We start from the raw sequence: 23126 nt of genomic DNA on the forward strand, positions 1-23126 counted from the left end.
ATGTTAGGAATAATTAAAGGGGATAGAGAATAAGACAAAGGATCTCTTATTGCTGCTATAAGTCCACGGTACACCCACATCTTGAATACTGCATACAGATGTAGTCACCTCATCTCAAAAAAGATATATTGGTGTTGAAAAAGGGTCATAAAAGGGCAACAAAAATTATTAGGATTTGGAATGGGTGCCTTTGAAGAGAGATTAAAAAGACTAGCCTTTTCAGTTTAGAAAAAGAGGAGATTAAGGGAGGAATATGATAAAGGTCTATAAAATCATGACAGTTATAGAGAAAGCGAATAAGGAAAAGTTATTTATTTGTTCCCATAACGTAAGAACTAGGGGTTACCAAGTGAAATTAATAGGTAGCAGGTTTTAAACAAACAAAAGGAAGTTTTTCTTCACACAGTGCACAGTCAGCCTGTGGAACTCCTTGCAAGAGGATGTTGTGAAGACCAGGACTTTATCAGAGTTCAAAAAAGAACTAGGTAAATTCAAGGAGGTTAGGTCCATAAATACTTATTAGATTGGGTAGGAATGGCGTTCCTAAACTTTTTGTCAGAGTCTGGAAATGGATGACAGGAGAGGGATCACTTGATGATTGTTCTGTCCACTCCCTTTGGAGCATCTGGCATAGGTCACTGTTTGAAGACAGGACACTGAGCCAGATGGACCTTTGTTCCAACACAGTACGACTGTTTTTATGTTTTTCTGCATCTTCAAATATATTAATTTATATTCCAATGCAGAACAAAAAGTGTATAGTGCTCACTTATTATAAATATTTGCACCGTAAAAATGATTTAAAAAATATTGGTTGGATATCCCTGTTCCGGCACCCTCAGGATCTGACCAGTCCCAAATGAGAGAGATTGCCAGACTAGGAGAGGTTCCCTCCCGATGCAGGCTTGCCATCCTGTTTTACTCTTCCCTGCTGTCAATGACAGTGGATCCCCAGCTGCCACTGGTCCTGTTGGGAATTCCCCATGCTGGGGATCCACATCACCCTCCCTCGGCCTGCAATAAGTGCCCCAGCTATGAGCTTTTTCATTCAGCAACGTTATCAAGGGCCATAATGGATTCTTCATCACTGACTATTTTAAATAAAGATTAACCATTTTTTTGTGAAGTAAATGTTGTAGCAGTTATTTTGAGAGAGTTCTGTGGCATCTATTGAAGTGGAGGTCAGACTTGATCAAAATGGTCCCCTCTGCCCTTGGAATCTATGAATTTCTGTAGTGGAAGTAATCTCTCATAAACTTTGGCAGTGAACATCTACTTCTCTGATATTTTTAATATAATTCTAATCATTTCAATATATTGTGTTAAGCTTAAATCTTAATGTAGGCTGTCAAATTAAAACTAATGTTTAAAAGTTTTTAACATTCTTAATTTATATTTAAAAATCCAATTTATATAAACATATTTTAACCTGTTTTCAACTGTGCTTCTGTTCTGAAAATTTCTGTCTAAAAATGTCATGGTCATGATTGGCATGTGTTAGCATGTTTCATATGAAAATCATTTTATGTTTGTAAGTAAACATGTTTTTGTAACTGCCAGAGCTGCAAAGTCAACATGGGACTTTAGAGAAAAGTTAGACTTTATTCTTCTTTAGCATCATCTGCAGGCCAAATAAGGTTTTTAGTTACACTTGCTCAGCTCAATTTCTTTCAGTGGAGCTACACAGATGCTTCTGAGTGCTTCTTATACAAACTGTCTGACTCACTAGTTCCTCGGGAACGTAATGACTGTTTATCTCATATATTCTAGTTAATTAAAAGTAAGGAAGCATCACATAGCTTATTAGCTTAAACCTGAAACTTCTCTATGTACTGTAAACATATATTATTTTTCTTAAAAAAACCCAAACAAACCCAAAAGTGCCCCATACAGCTGCAGTGGTATCATTTTACTCTGTTCTGTTATCAGCTATCATTTAGAGAAATTATCCTAGGAGGATGAGAGAAAATTCAGTTGGTATATTAAGGGGTTTGTTTCAAGCTATTTTGAATACAGAAGCTGCTAGGAGCTGAGATCACCAAATCATATTCATAATACTTTTTTCCTCTGTATTATAATTGTTAAAAGTCAGATTTGCCTGAGAGTTTTCTCAAAGCTAATAGTATATTGGATGGAACATTAATATGAAAACAAGTTACCAAGTGATGAATTGTTTGGATGAACTAACTGCCTGCCTTAAGTGAGCAAAGTACAGGTTGTACCTCCCTTAACTGGGACTTTCTGCTCCAGCAGCATCTGTAGTCTGGAAGGATCAAGGATGTTTCTGTACGAGAGAGCCCTGGGACAGGAGGCCCAGCAGCTGAGAGCCCGGAGAGCTACTGGTAGTGGGGCTAGAGCTGCAGAGCTGCAGCAGTCCAATTGAGGCCCCGGCAGCTCAATCAGCAGTGCAACCTGGCAGAGGTAGCCTGGCCACAGCCACTACAGTGCACCAGGGGCTACGTGCCACCCAGCAGCAGGGCAGGGTCACTTGGGTAGCATTGGGCTGGGGCCATGGCAGCCTGGCAGGGAAAGTCTGGTCGAGACCACAGCAGCCTGGTATCAGAGCTGGTGCCATGTAGGGTTGCCAGATGGTTGAAACAAAAATACCGAACACCACTCCCTCCAAAAAAAAAAAAAAACCACCGGAAAAAAATTCTGTTGAAGGGAAGAAAAAAGGGAGGGGGAGGGGGAGAGGGAAGGAAAGGACTCCAAGAACTTAAGCCAAAAAATGAAATAAAATAAAACAGCATTAAAACAGCATGTCCCCTTTAAGAGTGTGTGCAAGGATAGGAACAGGGGAGCGGTGGAGCACTAAGACCCAGGGGAAGCATTGCTTCCCCTAGGTCTTTTGGCCGGCAGCCATTTTGTGCCAGCAGCCTTGGGGAACCAAGTAAGCATGGGGGCTAGGGTCCGGGAGTTTGGGGGGGAGGAGGCCAGATGTTGAGTGTTTGTAGGGTTGTCAGGTGACTGGCATATTCGCCTCCTGGCCTGGGAAAAATTCAGAGAATACCGGACATCTCTGGTGTCCGGTATTCTCTGAATTTTTTTACCGGACAGGAGGTGAAAATACCGGACGGTCTGGATGAATATTAGACACCTGGCAATCCTAGTGCCATGGCTTCTGCCGCCTGGCAGTAGCGCGGAGAGTGCTACCTCAGCTCACCAAGATCCCATCCCTTCCACAGGTTTCACCGCCTGTGACCACTGCCAAAATTGGTGAAGTGTCCCCCTGTGACAGGGTGTATCAACCCCGCACTGTAGCTGATTGGCTCAGCTGGCTGAGAGGGCCCTACCTCCACAGCCGTGCTGGGCATGTTCCAATAGGAGGATGGCTATAAAAGCCTCTGGAGCAGCTCAGTCAGGGCTGACAGCCAAAGGGGAGAAGGTACTGGAAGAACTCCAGGGGAGGAAGCGCAGCCAGACCAAATGGTGGCAGCCGGACAGAGAAGGGATACAGTAGAAGCTTCTGGACCTAAGCTAAGGACAGAGAGGACTTCTGACAAGATTTGGTGGGAAGTCGTTCCCCAAGTGCTTAGTGTGTTGTGGCAGGATTCCCTGCTGAGGGAGCAATGGACTGTGCCACTGCCAACAGAGCCCTGGGCTAGGACCCAGTGGAGAGGAAGGGCCCGGGTACCCGTACTCCCTCCTTAGATACTCCTGCATGGAGGGAGCTTTTCCTATGACATACTGACTGAGTCCACTGGACCATAATACCCTAAATATAGGGGGTGGACATTGATTGAGGCTGCTGGACTGTAATACCTTGACTATAGGGGGCAGACCTATTGACTGAGACTGCTGGGCCATAATGCTATGAATATGGGGGGGGGGGACACAGAGTATGTCTACACTGCCACCCTACATCGAACTAGGGTGGCTAATGTAGTCATTCGAACTTGCAAATGAAGCCCGGGATTTAAATATCCCGGGCTTCATTTGCATGTTCCCGGGTGCCACCATTTTTAAATGCCCAGTAGTTCGAACTACCTGCCTGCGGCTACCCGCGGCACGGACTAGGAAGTTCGAATTAAAGCTCCTAATTCGAACTACCGTTACTCCTCATTGCAAGAGGAGTAACGGTAGTTTGAATTAGGAACTTTAATTTGCAAGTTCCAATGACTACATTAGCCACCCTAATTCGAACTAGGGTTGCTAGTATAGACATACCCTGACTGAGGCTGTTGAGCTGTAATACCCTGAATATAGGGATGGACATATTTACTGAGGCCATTGGGCTATTCTGTAAACAGACTCAGTGGCTGCTAGGTCAATCAAGAGAGTAAGTTTGAGGGGCCTTCAAAGGCCTGTCACCCCTCCAGAACGTGAGCATTAGCCCGATCCCTCCCTCACGATAAAGGGACAAGTGGCTAGGTCAAGCAGGCACTGTAAAGAACCTAGGAAAGGGAAAGGGAGCTAGTAGGATTGAAGCCATGGATCTTGGTAAGCTGTTCGAGTGGCTGCTGGAAAGCCAGCTGCAGCAGCAACAAAACCAGTTACTTCAGCAGTTGGTTACGCAACAGCAGCTGCAAACAACCCAGCAGTAGGAGCAGCGACAACAACTGCTGTGAAAGCGTGCCGCTCAGCAACAAACTGAGCAAAACCAGTGGCTCCAGCAACTAGCAACACTGTGGAGGTCTGCTCTGGCCCTGGTCCCTAGCCCACCAGGAGATGGGGGAGCTGCAGCAGCTGCCCATGTGTCTCAGCAAGATGGGATCCAGTGATGACCATGAGGCCTTCCAGGTTACCTTTGAAAGGGTTGTGACAGTGGCCAGGTGGCCAGAGCAACATTGGGCCACTATATTAGTGCCATATTTGACAGGGCCAGCCCAGGTGGCCTACCGTAATTTGGACCCCTGAGATGCTTTGAACTATAACAAAGTCAAGGAGGTAATTTTAGATCAGACAGGCATTAGCCCGGAAATGTACTGGCAGTAATTCTGCCAAGAACGATATCTTCTGGGGGCCAAGCCACAGGCTGTGGCACAAAAGCTGTGAGACTATTGCTGGCTATGGATTGAACTCAAGAGGTGGACAGGAGTGTTGGTCTGCTGCCTTTTCCTATCCTGGCAGTGTCTCTGCAGCCCTAGTATACTCAGGCCTTGCCTCAGGCCCTGCAGCCTGGGAGTGAGGTCAGGCCAGAGCTTCCTAGCTCTGCCTGCCTTTTTCCAGCACTTCTGTCTCAGCCTCCGGCTTCACTGGCATCCAGATCCCTCCTGCTCTCCAGCTAGAAGAAGGGTGTCTGCTCCTCCTTATCTCCAGGAGCCCTCATTTATGCAGCCCCATCTGGGCCCTAATTGGCTGTCTCTGCCTCAACTGTGGACTCCACTCTCTCAACACTCTACTAGGGCTGGGTTTTAACCCTTAAAAGGCAAATGCGGGACAGACGCCCCATCACACACTCCTACAAAAATTATCCCCTCCCCCCATCTTAAAGCATTTGAGTAGTCCTATCGAAGTCAATTATGAATGTGCCTAACATTATGCATATCGAGAAGTACAATGCTGTGCCAGGGCCCCGGATTGCTGTCATGCATGTAATCTTACTAAAAGTAGACCTTTAGATGGTAAATGTTTATTTAAAAAAATAGTTGATGTGGATTTGCCTGACTGCTGTTAATGTCTTACAGTGCTAGTTTTGCTGCTCCAGCATTTGAAATGAAGACTTAAATAAATAGAAGCTGGTTCTTCTAATTAGGGTTAAAGGGAATAGTTTTTACTAAATCAGTTTAAAACCTTTCTTATATGCCAAATTACACACTGGGAGATAATCAGGTCATCAGATTTCTCTGTGTTGGAAAATAAATATGAATATTTATTTGTTAGTAGTATCTATAATGTAGGTTTTAAAAGCTTTTGAACAATTCAAGGAAATAAAATAGCAAATGTGCATGGATCACAGCCATATATGTTTGGACAAGCATATAAAATTTATGAATGCTTTAAGGTAGACAGTGAAATCCAGTGTGTCATTTGTTTAAAATGATATACTAAGGTAGGTGATGAATATTAATAACATTGAGATGGAGTGGACCCCTTGCTGGAGGTCTTGTGGTCCTGTCTCTCTCTGCCCCAGAAAAGAGCAAACCAGAAGTCCTCCAGGAAGCCTAGAGTGGCAGCAAGGGAGCAGCCAATCATAAGGACCATGAGAGTGACTAGTCAGGGCCTAGAAGGACCATTTAAAAGAAGGCAGCAGAGGCATAGCTGTCAGTTTCTGCTGGCTGGCTGGAAGAGCAGTAGACTGTGAAGAGGTCAGTGTGGGCAGGCTGACCCCAAAGAACACAGACCAGAACATAGCCAGCCCAGGTGAGGATACCGTGATGAGCCCTGCTGGTCTGGTTGAAGACTGGATGCTAAAAGGACACCAGCTGACATAGACCTTGGTTGGACTTTTAAAAGAAGCATGGAGGCTGAGAGAGAAAACCAGTCACTATATCTCGAAAGGGAGGTCAGCAAGTGTGACTTGCCTAGATGGCTGAGTTGCTAAAGATGTGTCAAACAGCCATTGACCAGAAGGATCCTCATGAGAGGTGGGTGCCACCCATTTTAAGAAGTGAAAGAAAAGAATACTCATAACCGATCAGTGAGGGGGTGTCAGTAAGATGTAGGTGCCGCCTCATTCAAAAATTAGTGATTTCAATCATGTATCTGCCAGAGAAGGGCTGCCCATGAGAAGTAGCTGCAGATGCTTCTACGAACATAAATTTGAAAATGCAGAATGGAGTGGGGGAACATAAATACCTAGATTCTTGTAGTCATTGAATCATTTTGAAGCTGACTATTACAATCTGGCCTTGGTTTTCTCTTCAGGATAGACTCCAGAGTGTTATATATGGATCCAAAGTGCTGGTAAGTCATCCTCTTCCCTCCAAATCTGAGTAGTGATTGGTCAGTGAACCTTGTTCTGATCCTCTGGGTGCATTCCTGCATAAGGATTCAGTGTCTTCCACTTCTTGAGTAGTGGAACCCTGCAGTTCAGGTGCCTTATGCCTCCAAAACCAGTGTTTCAGCCCTCCTGAACTTCCTGTTAAGCATGTTCCCTTCCAAAATTCCATATAGCTTGGGAATTCTGTTTTCTAGTTAATCCCTTAATTGACAATATGATAGGAAAGCAAAGAACATAGGCCTAGCAAAGGAATTTCTTAAGCATAGTCATTCTTATTCTTGAAAGCCCTGGAGAACTACGAATCTTTGAAAAATAACAAAATCCTGAATGCCACTTTCCCTCTCCATTAATTTGATCTCATCTTTCCTTTGAGTCAGGTTTGGTCATTGTCCTTAAGCTAGGTGTCTTCTTTCCTTTTAATCTGGTCATCTTGCCTTTGGTGGTGGTCTAGCTCCTTGTGCAGAGATGCATCCACCATTTAAAACAGTCTGTGTTTTTGTTGCACCAAGTGCTTAACCTGAGGGAATTCTGATCCCTTCACTCTGGTTCACTTCTGTATAGAGAGTCATTCAAGAATTCTACCAGTAGAAAACATGTTGTTCCCATAGGGAAGAGTCACTTGTAATCAGTGGCCTTTAACTCTTATTTTTCACCTTCTTGAGATGTCCCACACCTCAGCATGCATAGGACAGTATCCAGACTGCTGAGTATTAGACAGGCTTTCAACACAAACCAGATGTTGTAGTCCAACATGGAAATTTACACTGCCAAGTGAAGGTCATACTACAGGTTACAATAAAAAAAGTCATTCACAAAACAAGTGGGTCTCCCCATTTGATTCAGTTATAACACCAATTTCTCACATGAACCTTCAGTTATTTTTTCTGCATTTTTTTCTTTATTTACTATATATTTGAGGGAATTTGTCTGTCTGTGAGCAAGTGAATCTGTCTGTTTTTGTTCAAGAATTCTTCCTAAGCAGTAAGAGTTAAGATCACCAAACGTAGCAGGCAGCTTCCTCTTACCATAATTTAAAGCAAGGAAAGGGTTTGGTTGTGCCAGGACAGTGGGATGTGCCTGGAATGCAATTGTTTCTCATAACGTGGAAAGGGAAGGTTCTGCTCACAGTCCTCTTTCCCCAGGGTACCCTGCATACTGAACTTCTTTTCCCTTACCCACCTCCTGTTGTCCCAGGCACCCATCAGGGAGGATGGGGGCGGACTGATTTGTATGGGGACATGGCTGGCTTATCCATTTGTCAGGGAGCCAGGAGAAAGTGCAGTTTTCTGCATTCCTCACCCTGGCGGGGGAGTGTAGAGACAGATGAGGTGGTTTCTCTCCCCAGGGCAGCTTGCATACTGAACCCCTCATCTCTAGCCTTACCCAAGCCTTCCATTCCCCAGGTGCCCTTTAGGTATGGGGAGGCTGAAGCTCCACTCACCCCATGTCCCCATTTGTATGGGGACATTGCTAACCTGAGCAACACCAGGTAACTCTTCTGTGGGTTGAACCTCTCCAGTCAGTCACACCCTGGTCCGGCAGCATCCAAACATCTGTGGTCCAGCATGATTTTAGTTTGCCAGGTATCCAGTTAACATGAGTGTGGCCAAGTTTCCTGCGGTACCATAAAATTTGTTTACAGGTTTTTTTGTTGATGCCAGTCCTGGCTCTCAGTGTTCTGTGCTGTTATTTAGCTCTAATTTACCCCTAAATTTCTTCTTTTAAGGCAATAATTTTTTGGAGGGGGGGGCACACCAAGATTTTGGTAAGTGGTCAAGGGCCTGGCTTTTCTTTAGAGGGAGTGCGTGGTCTAGGTTGAAGGTTGGGTGCAGAAGGGCACACAGGGTAAGGGACTGGGGTACACGAGATGGTGTGAGGTCTGAAAGGGTGTTTGGGTGGAGGTGGGGGTTGTGACCTGGGTCAGGGGATTGGGGTGTAGGGTCAGGGAGAGCATGTGGGTGCAGAGGATTCTGGCCTTGAGGAGGGGTGTAGAAGGTTTGAATTGTGATCTGGGGGATAGAGTTAGGGTGAAGGAGGGGCTAGGGTGCCAGAGGCAGGTGCAGGCTGGGAGGAGTTTACCTAAGTGTCAGGTGGGGAAAGAGGCTTGTGCTGTTCCCCTCCTCCCCTTCCCCCCCCCCCCCCGCCGTCTCTCAGGCCAATCTCTCAGCTCCAATTGGCTGGCTGTTTCCAACCAATAGGAGCTGAGAGATTAGTTGAGATCAGTTCTTATTAGCCAGTTGTCTGGCCAGTAGGAGCTGAGGAATGGGCTGAGGGTAGGGAGATTGCATAAAGGCTTCCCCTTCCTGCAGAGCAGAGAGCCATAGGGACTGTGTGTTACACGCGGCAGCTGCATGCCTGAGGGTCACAGCAGAGGGGTTCACGGGACAGATCCACAAACCCAGGCCTGTCTGTCGGTGAGCAAGTGAATATTTTGCCCAGCTCTGTTCTAAGAGCTACTGTGGCAGCCAGAGCCCCAGACCCCTTTGAATTTGCATGGGAGAGCTGGGGCCTAGAAGGGGGTAGGTTTGGGTGGTGCTGAGGCTGACTGCTTTTGGCCCTGCCTCTTCTGTCATCAGTCTGAAACATCACCCCACCACCTCCTTGCGTCCAGGGGCATGGGGCCAGCTCACTTTGTACCTTGCCCCAGGGCCCAAGGTGGCTGGTGGCCCTGCTGGTTAATACATACATTTTACAATGATATTGATCACCAGGGTGGTGTTAGCTTTCAGTAAGGAGTTCACCCTTTACTAATATAATATTGTACATACAGTATTTTGATTCAATTCTTTATTACTTGAGATTCAGCCCCATGTCATTGCAATGTATTCTTCTGAAAAGTAAACCTCAGATGAAGCTTCTGTGTCCTGCTGGGTGTAGATGTCTTCTCTCCAATTTGTTACTGTGATATTTGCCTATACCACTCGGTACCTTAATTGTTTCGTTTGCTGCTTATATGTAAACTGAGGTAAGAACACATTCCTTTTTTTTTTTTTTTTTTTAGGATAGACCCCATGACATACCTGGCCTATGCGCATTTTAGATACTCCAGTATACATCTGTAACTTTTAATACCCATTACATATATATGTAATGGAAGAATATTATGATCAGTGAGTGATCAATTTTAAGTTGAGATCTCAAGAGCATATTTTGTACAAAGTTTATTACAATAGGAAGTGTATACATCAGAGGTAGGCAAAATGGCCTCCACTGCCAAGCAGATTGATCCGGCCTGCGGAGACCCTGTTGCTCCCCTACCCCCAGGCCAACTAGGGCCTGGGGGCGGGGGAGCACGCAAAGCTTCCTCCTGCCTTGCCAGGAGCATGCAGTGCTTTGAAGCATCATGTGCTGCTTGTGGGGTGGGAGGAGACGTCACGCACTCCCCCGCCCCCAGGCTCTGATTGGCCTGGGGGCAGGGGAGCTGTGAGAAGTTTCCCCCCCGTGCAAGGAGCGTGCGGCACCTCAAAGTGTAGTATGCTTGTGCAGGGAGGAGGCAGGGTGAAGGACGCTTCCTGCAACTCCCCCGCCCCCAGACCCTGATTGGCCTGGGGGCAGCGCGCAAAGCCTCTTCCTGCCCTGCCAGGAGCATGGGTGCCTAGTGGGCAGGAGTTTGGGGACCAGTTATGGTCTGGAGATGGAGAAGCTCAGAAGCATCTTGGCCGTGCCCCTTCTGGGGTGGCCCGGGACCACTTCAACAATTTTTTGAAGTGGCCCCTGGCCAAAAATTATTGCTCACCCCAGAATACAGAGATGCTTAATGGCATAGGGGCCAATACAAACTGTAAGAAAATAAAGAAAAGTCAGGTTTATAGGAAGCAAGGTGTCATGTAAGAGAAGGCCAGGTTCGCGGAAGCAACAGTTATCTGTTAAAGGAAAGAATAAAGGAAGAAACCATCCTGCTGCCACTTATTTCACATATCAGTTCCTATAAAGCTCCTGTTTTATTTTAAAATGTCTGCTTTTGAGTCAGTATTTCTCAATTTTCAGTTATTTCCTATGTATAAATATAAAGCTCAAATGTAATACAGTGATTTTCCTCTTCAGTGTATATTTTTTGAATATTTGTTGATTGTTCTTCTGTTTCCCTCCATACTGCAAGTTAAGCAAAACAGCACTCTTTTAATATGTGCTCCTATCAGTCCCTTCACTGGGTGTGATCACAGTAGAGCTGTGTAAGATTTGTGTTTGTCTTGTTCTAAAGTATTTTTTGTATTTTTGTCTGTATTAAACCAAAAATGCATCAACCTTTTTTATTGATGAATTGAATTGCAATGTGTTCAGTTTTTGCCCCACCACTCTGTTTTGCTTTTCAGGTTTCTCCTTCCCATTAAATACCTCTGAATAATTTTTTTTGTTGATTATCAGCTTTTGCACAAGCTGAAGCTGTCATTTTGTATTGTCTTCTGCTTATGTTTCTAATTTGTCTTGAATTTTTGTATTATTGCTGTACTGACTGGTATTTGTGGCTTCTCTGAATTAATATCTGCTACTCATTCCACTAAATGCTGTTAACTCTTTTTCTAGATTCTTAATGCAATTTAAATAATTCCTTGGTTTACAATAGCTGATACTTACTGCCATTTCTCTTTTCTCTTGTCTTGAATCCAAACACACAGATTTTTTTTTCCATCTATACTTTTCAAAGTTGACTCATTGTGCATACAAGATTGTTACACATGACTTTGTTGGCATCTCTTCTTCCATCTCCTATGTAAACTATACTTATCTCTGTTGACAGTCAAGTTTTGAGAATTCTACTATATTAGTTTGCCCATTGGTTCATCGGTTGATGAAATTGGGATTAGATCAGAATAAATTTTTAAAGACTGCAATAACTTTTCTACATACTACACTTCACTCAGACAATTATGCAAAATATTTTTGCTCTTTATCATATATTCAGTCAACACAATGTTACTGCTAGAGTATAAATTTGAAGCTGATGTACTTACTTTGAAAGGTTGCAAATTAAGTAGTTAATTTTCCAGTGAGATTTTCCTTTGCCATTTGTGTTGCTGACTCATATAGGATTTATCCTCTTCCTTCATCAACAAGCGACTGTGTAAATGAAACTTGGTCCCACTGGGCATTCACTGCTAACAGCATTTGGTAAACCCTCTAGTTGGAAATTATAGCAAAAAGTGGTACGGCAATATCTCTCTCCTGAATACTGGTGGAATACAAACCAAAAAATTATGTAACTATTAACGCAAGGCATGCTTATCAGCTAATAGTAAAGAATGTGCAATGAAAAAATAGACTCCTTGTAATGGGGTGGCACTTGCGTCCTGTGACCACCCCTGTTTGGTCAAGGCCAGGTTCCTGCACTGCCTCGGTCTCCCTCACCAGGTCCCACCACCTGCCACTGTTCCTGCTGTTTCTCCTGCCTCTTGGAGGACTTGTCTATGGCCTTAAGGCCTAGTCCCATTACACTATTATACATTTCATGTTATACTTCCAGGCTGTGTCTCGACTGGCCAGTTTTTCCGGAAAATCAGCTGCTTTTCCGGAAAAACTTGCCAGCTGTCTACACTGGCTGCTTGAATTCCCGCAAAAGCACTGACTTCCTACTGTAAGAAATCAGTGCTTCTTGCGGAAATACTATTGTGCTCCTGTTCAGACAAAAGGGCCAGTATAGACAGCTCAGATTTGTTTTCCGCAAAAAAGCCCCGATCGCGAAAATGGCAGTCGGGGCTTTTTTGCGGAAAAGCGCGTCTGGATTGGCACAGACGCTTTTCCGCAAAAAGTGCTTTCGCAGAAAAGCGTCCATGCCAATCTAGATGCTCTGTTCTGAAAATGCTTTTAATGGAAAACTTTTCCGTTAAAAGCATTTCCGGAAAATCATGCCAATCAAGATGCAGCCCCAGAGTGGTAGAATATGCTGACTAGAGAAATAAGTAAGTAAAAGTTTTCTTACTATAATGTATTTATATTTAGGAACAAAAATTGCTGTGGTAGCGTAATGTCAACAGACCCAAGTCATTGGTGGCTAGGATCAAACCTGGGACTCTTGAAGTTTAATGCATGAGCCAGTACTGCATGAGTTTAAAGACACACCTCTCTTAGTTGAGGCTGTAGTAGACTCTTGAATATCTAATTGCCACTAGAGGAAGACAGAGTGCCACAACAAGCAGACATGACTTACAGTTAGTGTTCCCTCTAAGCTGGTAGCATCACAGCTTCACAAGTGATTAATCAGCCCCTCCCAGTCAGTCAGCTCTTCACCTGTGAAGTTGTGCCGCTGTGCAGCTTAGAGGGAACACTGGTTACAGTAGTATGCAATCATGTTGTGGTTTATTAAATAAAATATATTGTAAACATCTTTGAGCAAATTCAATGAAAAATCATTTAGTTTTCAAATTACAATGTAGTCCTATTAAAATTGTTGGAGTTTAACTAATATGGAGCAGCAATATAATATTTATTATTCGTATTGTAGTAGCATTTAGGATTTCCCATTAGTATTGGTTCCCCATTGTTCTATGTTCCATATAAAAGGGGTTGAAGGATATTCTTTGTCCCAAAGAGCTTCAGTGTAATCCTTAACCAGCTCTCTTATTCCTATATCATACTTGTAGAAACACTATTTTTTCTTAGGACAATTTTCTGTATTTCCTGAGCTTACTTCTTTTTGTTGTTGCTATTGTATCTCTTTCCTGTTGTGCCCAGATCTATAAGAATTGCTTGCTCAGTCAAATTCTGTGAGCTTTTCTATTATGAAAATGTGCTATCCTCTCCTGAACCACAGGATACCATCAAGTGGCTGGCTGTAGTGTGTGTCTGTGTTTGGGGGTTTCTTGCTGTGTGCTGAGCTTGTGTGTCTGTTTCTTCTTCTTCTCTCCTCCCCACCCCCTCCCCGAGTGTGTGCTGTGACTGGCAGGTGGAAGCTGTGAGCTTCTAATTAAGTTTCGAAATCTAGAAGCCTTTGCTCACTGGTTGAGTCTTAGCCTCTCCCCCTGATTATCAGGCAATCCACGGCTTTATAAAGCAGTGAGTCAGCGACCAGGGAGCTTGCAAACAGGGGCTGCTAATGGAGTTTTGAGAGGGAGTTGGGAAGGATGTGAGAGACACTCACCATTCTTTAAAATCTTTTTAGTAACCTATTATCAAAACTTCCTGAGTTCTGGTGGGGCTTCAGGCTTGATGGCATCAGAGGTAAGGCTTTAGCCGGGCCTCGTCTTAGCCTTTTTAAAAAAAAAAAAAAAAAAAAAAAAAAAGGCAGCCAGAGTGAATCCAGAGAGCAGCGAACAGGGCAGCAGCCAACATGGGAGCTCACCCTGGGAGACCCCTCCCCCCATAGTGTGGGTGCTCTTTTTCCTTTAAAAAAAATTATTTCTTGCCCTTCAAGGAGGCATTTAACATCTGAGGAATCTCTCAGAAGGAAGGCAGGTATGGATAGTGATAAGTCTGCTGTTGTTACCTGCACAGCATGTACCATGTTTGTCTTCTTCCCAGAAGAAAGAAGGGATTTCATCTGCACTAAGTGCAAGCTGGTTGCCATTTTGGGAGAAAAAATTAGAGAACTTGAGGCCCAAGTATCAACCCTAAGTTCCATCAGAGAGGATGAAGACTTCCTCGACAGAAGGCAGCATTTAATCCTGCAGGCACAGCAGGCTGAACAGCCAGTGAGGGCACTACAGGACAAGGAAGAGAACTGGCAGCATGTAACCTCAGAAGAAGGAGGCCGACTCAGCTATCCCCATTCCTGTAGAGGTAAGTAACCGCTTTCAGGCTCTCTCCAGAGGCACTGCGGTGGAGAATGCTTTGGCAGGAACATCTCAGGGAAAAAATCAGAAGGGAACACCATCTACTGGAAGGCATGGGATGCATAGTCCTAGGGATGGGGGTTTCACGACTACCCACTCTCCCCCAAAAGAAGACGATGGGTGGTGGTGGTTGGGGACTCCATCCTAAGAGGGACAAAGTCATCCATCTGTCATCCAGGCCTGGAATCTTGAGAAGGAACTGACATTCAATGATGTTACTGAGAGTCTTCCAAAACTGATCAAACCTTTGGATCGCTCCCCCTTCCTGCTTCTCCATGTAGGAACTAACAATACAGCCAAGAATGACCTTGAGCGGGTCACAGCAGATTATGTAGTGCTGGGAAGAAGGATCAAGGAGTTTGAAGCGCAAATGGTGTTCTCGTCCATCCTCCCTGTTGAGAAAAAAGGTCCAGGTAGGGATTGTCGAACTGAGGAATTAAATGCATGGTTGCACACGTAGTGTCAAAGAGAGGGCTTTGGTTTCTTCGACCATGGGGGAGACTGTTCAGGCACAAGGATGGTTAGGAAGAGATGGGATCCACCTAACCATGAGAGGAAAGAGCATCTTTGTGGGCAAGCTTGCAGACCTAGTGAGGAGGGTTTTAATTTTAAACTAGGCTCGTTGGGGGACGGTGACCAAAGCCCTGAGGAAAACGAGGAAGTTGGATACCAGGAAGTTGGATACCAGGAAGAAAAAAAGGAGGAACGAGCAACAAAGGAGAACCACTGACTTGAATGGAGAAGGTAGGGCGATAAACTGGTTATCTAAGGTGTTTGTATACCAATGCAAGAAGCCTGGGAAACAAACACGAAGAATTAGAAGTCCCGGTCTAGTCAAAGAACTATGATTTGATTGGAATAATGGAGACTTGGTGGGATGACTCGCATGAGTGGAGCACTGTCATGGATAGATGTAAACTGTTCAGGAAGAACAGGCAGGGAAGAAAAGGAGGAGGAGTTCCATTATATGTAAGCGAGCAGTATGATTTCTCCGAGCTCCAGTATATACAGGGAGAAAAGCCTGTTGAGAGACTATGGGTTAAGTTTAGAGGTGAAAGCAAAAGGGGTGATATTCTGGTTGGTGTCTGCTATAGACCACTGGATCAGGTGGATGAGGTAGACGAGGCTTTCTTCGGACAGCTAAGAGAAGCTTCCAGATCACAGGCCCTGGTTCTCATGGGCGACTTTAATCACCCTGACATCTGTTGGGAGACCAGTACACAGACAATCCAAGAGGTTTTTAAAAAGGGTTCTAGAGGTGATCCTGGCAATTACAGACCGGTAAGTCTAACTTCAGTACCGGGCAAATTAGTCAAAACAATAGTAAAGAATAAAATTGTCAGGCAAGTAGAAGAACATAATTTGTTGGACAAAGTCAACGTGGTTTCTGTAAAGGGAAGTCATGTCTTACTAATCTATTAGAGTTCTTTGAAGGGGTTAAACATACGGACAAGGGGGATCCAGTAGATATAGTAAACTTAAAATTTCAGAAAGCCTTTGACAAGGTCCCTCACCAAAAGCTCTTGTGTAAATTACCTTGCCATGGGATAAGAGGTAAGGTCCTTTCATGGATTGAGAACTGGTTAAAAGACAGGAAACAAAGGGTAGGAATAAATGGTAAATTTTCAGAATGGAGAGGGGTAACTAGTGGTGTCCCCCAAGGGTCAGTCCTAGGACCAATCCTGTTCAACTTATTCATAAATGATGTGGAGAAAGGGGTAAGCAGTGAGATAGTAAAGTTTGTGGATGATACTAAACTGTTCAAAATAGTCAAGACAGAAGCAGACTGTGAAGAGATCTTTTTGAAGTTCACCAAACTGAGTGATTGGGCAACAAAATGGCAAATGAAATTTAATATGGATAAGTGGAAAGTAATGCACATTGGAAAAAATAACCCCAACTATACGTACAGTATTATGGGGGCTAATTTGGCTATGACAAATCAGGAAAGAGATCTTGGAGTTATCGTGGATAGTTCTCTGAAAACTTCCACACAGTGTGCAGCGGTGGTCAAAAAGGCAAATAGGATGTTAGGAATTATTAAGAAAGGGATAGAAAATAACACCCAGAATATCTTACTGCCCCTGTATAAAACTATGGTACGCCCACATCTTGAATACTGTGTGCAGATGTTGTCTCCTCACCTCAAAAAAGATATTTTGGCCTTGGAAAGGGTTCAAAAAAGGGCAACTAAAATGATTAGGGGTTTGGAGTGGGTCCCGTATGAGGAGAAGTTAAAGCGACTGGGACTTTTCCATTTAGAAAAGAGGAGACTAAGGGGGGATATGATAGAGGTATATAAAATAATGAGTGGTGTGGAGAGGGTGAATAAAGAAAAGTTATTCATTAGTTCCCATAATAGAAGAACTAGAGGACACCAAATGAAATTAATGGGTAGCAGGTTTAAAACTAATAAGAGAAAGTTCTTTTTCACACAGCGCATACTCAACCTGTGGAACTCCTTGCCAGGGGAGGCTGTGAAGGCTAGGACTATAACAGCGTTTAAAGAGAAGCTAGATAATTTCATGGAGGGTTAGGTCCATAAAAGGCTATTAGCCAGGTGATAGAAATGGTGTCCCTGGCCTCTGTTTGTCAGAGGCTGGAGAAGGATGGCAGGAGACAAATCACTTGATCATTGTCTTCGGTCCACCCCCTCTGGGGCACCTGGTGCTGCCCACTGTTGGCAGACAGGCTACTGGGCTAGATGGACTTTTGGTCTGGCCCAGTGCTGCCATTCTTATGTTTTGGAGAATGTTGGAGATAACTTCTTGGTACAAGAACTGAAGGAACCTACCAGGGGCCATGCACAGCTTGACTCCCTGCTCCCAAACAGGGAGGAACTAGTAGGTGAAGTAGAGGTGAGTGACAACCTGGGAAGCAGTAATCATGATGTGTAGATTTCAGGATCCTGACCAAAGGAAGAAAGGAGAGTAGCAAAATACACAACTTGGACTTCAGAAAAGCAGACTTTGACTTCCTCAGAGAACTGATGGGCAGGATTCCCTGGGATGCTTACATGAAGGGAAAAGGAGTTCAGGAAACCTGGCAGTATTTTAAAGAAGGCTTATTGAAGGCACAAGAAGAAATCATCCTGATGCGCAGCAAGAAAAGCAAATATGGTAGGCGACCAGATTAAGCTCACCAAGGATTTTCCTGGTAAGTCAAACACAGAAAGGAAGCTTACAAGAAGTGGAAGCTTGGACAGATGACTAGGTAATAGTATAAATATATTGCTCGAGAATGCAGGGGAATTATCAGGAAGGCGAAAGCGCAATTGGAATTGCAGCTAGCAGGAGATGTGAAGGGTAACAAGAAAGGTTTCTACAGGCATGTTAACAAGAAGATGGTGATCAGAGAGGGTGTGGGGGCCCTTACTGGATGAGGGAGGTAACTTAGTGACATGTGGGAAAAGCTGAAGTACTTAATGCTTTCTTTGCCTCTGTCTTCACAGACAAGATCATCCCCCAGACTAATGCACTAGGTAACGCAGTATGGGAAGGAGGTGGACAGCCCTTGGTGGGGAAGAAACAAGTGAGGAACTATTTAGAAAAGCTAAACATACACAAATCCATGAGTCTGGATTTAATGCATCTGAGGACACTGAGGGAGTTGGCAAATGTCATTGCAGCGCCTTTGGCCATTATCTTTGAAAACTCATGAAGATCGGGAGAGATCTCAGATGATTGGAAAAAGGCAAATGTAGTGCCCATCTTTAAAAAAGGGAAGAAGGACAATCCAGGGAACTACAGACTGGTCAGTCTTACCTCAGTCCCTGGAAAAATCATGGAGGGGATCCTCAAGGAATCCATTTTGAAGCTCTTGAAAGAGGGGAAAGTGATCAGGAATAGTCAACATGGATTCACGAAGGGCAAGTCGTACCTGATCAATCTGATTAGCATCTATGATGAAGTAACTGGCTCTGTGCATATGGGAAAGTCAGTGGATGTAATATACCTTGACTTTTTCCTCCCACAATATTCTTGCCAGCAAGTTAAGGGAGTATGGATTAGATAAATGGACTGTAAGATGGATAGAAAGCTGGCTAGACTGTCAAGCCCAACAGATAGTGATCAACGGCTCCATGTCAGGCTGGCAATCAGTTTCTAGCAGTGTGCCCTAAGGATCTGTTCTAGGACCGGTTTTGTTCAACATCTTTATTAATGACCTAGATGAGGGGATGGATTGCACCTTCAGCAAGTTCGCAGATGACACTAAACTAGGGGAAGAGGTAGATACGCTGGAGGGCAGGGATAGGGTCCGAATGACCTAGACAGATTAGAGGATTGGGCCACAAGAAATCTGATGAGGTTCAACAAGGACAAGTGTAGAGTCCTGCTCTTGTGACGGAAGAATCCCAAGCATTATTTCAGGCTGGAGACCGAATGGCTAAGAAACAGTTCTGCAGAAAAGGACCTGAGGATTACAGTGGATGAGAAGCTGGATATGAGTGAACAGTGTGCTCTTGTAGCCAAGAAGGCTAATGACATACTAGGTTGCATTAGGAGGAGCATTACCAGCAGATCTAGAGAAGTAATTATTCCCCTTTATTGGGCTCTGGTGAGGCCACATCTGGAGTATTGTCTAGTTCTGGGCACCCCGCTATAGAAAGGATGTGGACGCATTGGAGAGGGTCCAGCGGAGAGCAACCAACATGATTAGGGGGCTGGAGCCTATGAGGAAAGGTTGAGGGATATGGGTCTGTTTTAGTCTGCAGAAGCGAAGAGTGAGGGGGGATTTGATAGCAGCCTTCAACTTCCTGAAGGGGAGGTTCCAAAGACGATGGAAAAGGGTTGTTCACAGCAGTGATGGATGGCAGAACGAGGAGCGATGGTCTCAAGTTACAGTGGAAGAGATCAAGGTTGGATATTAGAAAAAACTATTTCACTAGGAGGGTGCTGAAGCACTGGAATGGGTTATCTAGGGAGGTGGTGGAATCTCCATCCCTAGAGGTTTTTAAGTCTCGGCTTGACAAATCTCTGTCTGGGTTGATTTAGTTGGGATTGTTCCTGCCTTAGGGAGGAGGCTGGACTTGACGACCTCCTGAGTTCTCTTCTAACTCTATGGTTGTATGATTCCTCTTTCAGAATTCTTCTAGGGCACAACTTAATCTTCTTGGGTGTGGTCCAAACCTGTATTACAGAAGTCCAACAGAAACCAAAACCATTTTTTTAGACATAATACAGTATTTTGATTGCCAAGTCACTCACTATACTTTTCTTTTTGGGACTATTGATAGCATTGCCTTTGTTCAGTAGCACAGGAACTGCTATATGTTGTCAGGCCAGCATTCTGGTCTGTAGACAGTGGCCAAGTTACCAGACATAAGAGGATGATATAAGAACCCTGTAGTGGACATCAGTAGAACAATCTGTATCCTCCAGTAGATCTGTTATTCAAAGAATAGCTGAAGCCCCAGTACAAGATTTAATAGCCCTTCCAAAATGTTTGTCATTCATTAAGACATTTTCGATACACTTAATACCATTGTAAGTATTCAATTCCCATATCATAGAATCATAGGACTGGAAGGGACCTCGAGAGATCAAGTCCAGCCCCCCGCCCTCAAGGCAGGACCAAGCTCCGTCTACACCATCCCTGACAGATGTCTATCTAACCTGTTCTTAAATATATCCAGAGAGGGAGATTCCACCACCTCCCTTGGCAATTTATTCCAATATTTGACCACCCTGACAGTTAGGAATGTTTTCCTAATGTCCAATCTAAACCTCCCTTGCTGCACTTTAAGCCCATTACTCCTTGTCCTGTCCTCAGAAACCAAGAGGAACAAATTTTCTCCTTCCTCCTTGTGACACCCTTTTAGATATTTGAAAACCGCTATCATGTCCCCCTTAATCTACTTTTTTCCAAACTAAACAAGCCCAGTTCATGAAGCCTGGCTTCATAGGTCATGTTCTCTAGACCTTTAATCATTCTTGTCGCTCTTCTCTGTACCCTTTCCAATTTCTCCACTTCTTTCTTGAAATGTGGTGCCCAGAACTGGACACAGTACTCCAGCTGAGGCCTAACTAGTGCAGAGCAGAGCGGCAGAATGACTTCACGAGTTTTGCTTACAACACACCTGTTGATACAACCTTTACTCATATTTGCTTTTTTTGCAACAGCATCGCACTGTTGACTCATATTCAACTTGTGGTCCACTATGACCCCTGGATCCTTTTCCGCCATGCTCCTTCCTAGACAGTCGCTTCCCATCTTGTATGTATGGAACTGATTGTTCCTTCCTAAGTGGAGCACTTTGCATTTCTCTTTATTAAACTTCATCCTGTTTACCTCTGACCATATCTTTAACTTGCTAAGGTCATTTTGAATTATGTTCCTATCCTCCAAAGAAGTCGCAACCCCACCCAGTTTGGTATCATCTGCAAACTTAATAAGCGTACTCTCTATCCCAATATCTACATCATTGATGAAGATATTGAACAGTACGGGTCCCAAAACAGACCCTTGCGGAACTCCACTTGTTATCCCTTTCCAGCAGGATTTAGCACCGTTAACAACAACTCTCTGACTACGGTTATCCAGCCAATTATGCGCGCACCTTATCGTGGCCCTATCGAAGTTATATTTGCCTAGTTTATCAATAAGAATATCATGTGAGACTGTATCAAATGCCTTACTGAAGTCTAGGTATATGACATCCACCGCTTCTCCCTTATCCACAAGGCTCGTTATCCTATCAAAGAAAGCTATCAGATTAGTTTGGCATGACTTGTTCTTCACAAACCCATGCTGGCTATTCCCTATCACTTTATTACCTTCCAAGTGTTTGCATATGATTTCCTTAATTACCTGCTCCATTATCTTCCCTGGTACAGACGTTAAACTGACCGGTCTGTAGTTTCCTGGGTTGTTTTTATTCCCCTTTTTATAGATGGGCACAATATTTGCCCTTTTCCAGTCTTCTGGTATCTCCTCTGTCTTCCATGATTTTTCAAAGATCTCCACTATATCAAGGAACTCCACTATACAGTCATGTGAAAAAGCATGTTCTTTTATTGATTTTGAGTTTCCCAACTTTTAATTTAATGTCCCTGTTATTTTTTGGTATACGGTTCAGACCAGTGAGGTGTTGTAATCACTTTGTCCTATGACCCTGGGAATCTTATAATGCTTTTCTGCTGTAGCTCTAATGTCTGGATATACCAAGCCAGTACAAATATGTTTTGGGAGCCTGTGACACAAGCATCTCCGGGCCAGTAGCTCTAAATCTAGCCACCTTTATTTAAAAAAACAAAACAAAACACCACAGCTACACCTTGGCCTCCATTAGCCTTAATTACACCTGACAAAATGACCTTGTTACCCTCCTTGAGCTTCAAATTTACATCCAAACTGTATGCTCTCTAAAGTCAACCTCCCTCTTTTTTCAAGTGAATAGTAAGGTTTTTCTTCTTTAAAGAGACAATCTGCAGACCTTTTCTCTTTACCTAGAGCAGTGCTCCCCAAGCATTTGGCGTTGCCGGGCACCAGAGGGTGGGGACACTCGTGCACCTGGGGGCGGGGCTGCGCATATACCACACCCCCATGAGCCAAGTGCCTGGGACTGGCGCCCCCCCATAGCCGCGCACCAGGGGCTGGCGCTCCCCGTGCGCTGTGCACCCGGAGTACGGATGGCGCCCCTTCCCCCCTATAGCCGTGCGCCCGGGGCCGGCGCTCCCCATGCGCCGCATGCCCGGAGCATGGATGGTCACTTCGCCGCACGCCCGGGGCTGGCGCCCTCCCCCCCCCCCCCCCCCATAGATGCGCACCCGGGGCTGGCACGTAACCGCGTGCCCGGGGCCGGCGCTCACCGTGCATTATGCGCCCGAGGCCAGCGCATGTGCCACGTGTCCGGAGCCAGGCTAGCCCCGAGCACTTGGCGGGCACACACAAATGCCCCTGCGGGCACTGTGTTAGAGACCACTGACCTAGAATTAACGATCAGTTCAATTCAATGTTCAGCACTTGGTTGCTTTAGATTAAATGTAAAACAAGTTTATTAACAAAAGGAGAGTGAGTTCAAGTATGAAGAATAGAATTAAAAATAGTTACAAGCAGTGTTCCCTCTAAGGTATGTATCTGCACAGGAGCACACCAAGAATTTGAGGCCTTCCCACCTCTTCAGCAGAGGTGTGTAGAGGCTGCTCAACTGCTCTGGGGCAAGATCACATGGTGGGCAGCTGTCCTGCTCCAGGAGCAGCAGGGCAGCCACCATATGGCCCTAGTCCTAGCTTCTGCCCTTCCCCAGAGCTGGACCTGTGAGCCGTGTGGTGGGCAGTGGCTGCTCTGGCAGCCCCAGCTGGGGCCAGAGATGGAATCTCATGGTGGGCAGCTGGCCAGTGAGGTTTGGGCAGGCAGGGCCGCTCTGGCAGCTGGGGCCATATGGTGGGACTCCAACTCTCACAATGTATGTTCCAAAATTAGTACAGCAGTAGTAAATTTATCAGCTATCAGTAATTGTACAAAATATATTGCAA

General features: G+C 44.8%; 1 protein-coding gene across 2 annotated transcripts in view; it reads left to right on the top strand.

Annotated features, from left to right (window-relative positions):
• The first annotated feature begins 14259 nt into the window (after positions 1–14259).
• The window catches only part of SH3YL1 (SH3 and SYLF domain containing 1), an 87810-nt gene continuing 78943 nt past the window's right edge, over positions 14260–23126 (top strand). For both annotated transcript variants that reach the window (XM_089777065.1, XM_089777064.1), the window contains exon 1: positions 14260–14596. In XM_089777065.1, coding sequence (XP_089633191.1) covers positions 14275–14596 — 322 coding nt within the window. In that variant the 5' untranslated portion in view covers positions 14260–14274. The remainder of the gene's footprint in view (positions 14597–23126) is intronic.

The sequence above is a fragment of the Pelodiscus sinensis genome, chromosome 3 (assembly GCF_052426305.1).
Source record: "Pelodiscus sinensis isolate ZL-2025 chromosome 3, ASM5242630v1, whole genome shotgun sequence".
In the NCBI taxonomy this organism is placed as follows: Eukaryota; Metazoa; Chordata; order Testudines; family Trionychidae; genus Pelodiscus; species Pelodiscus sinensis.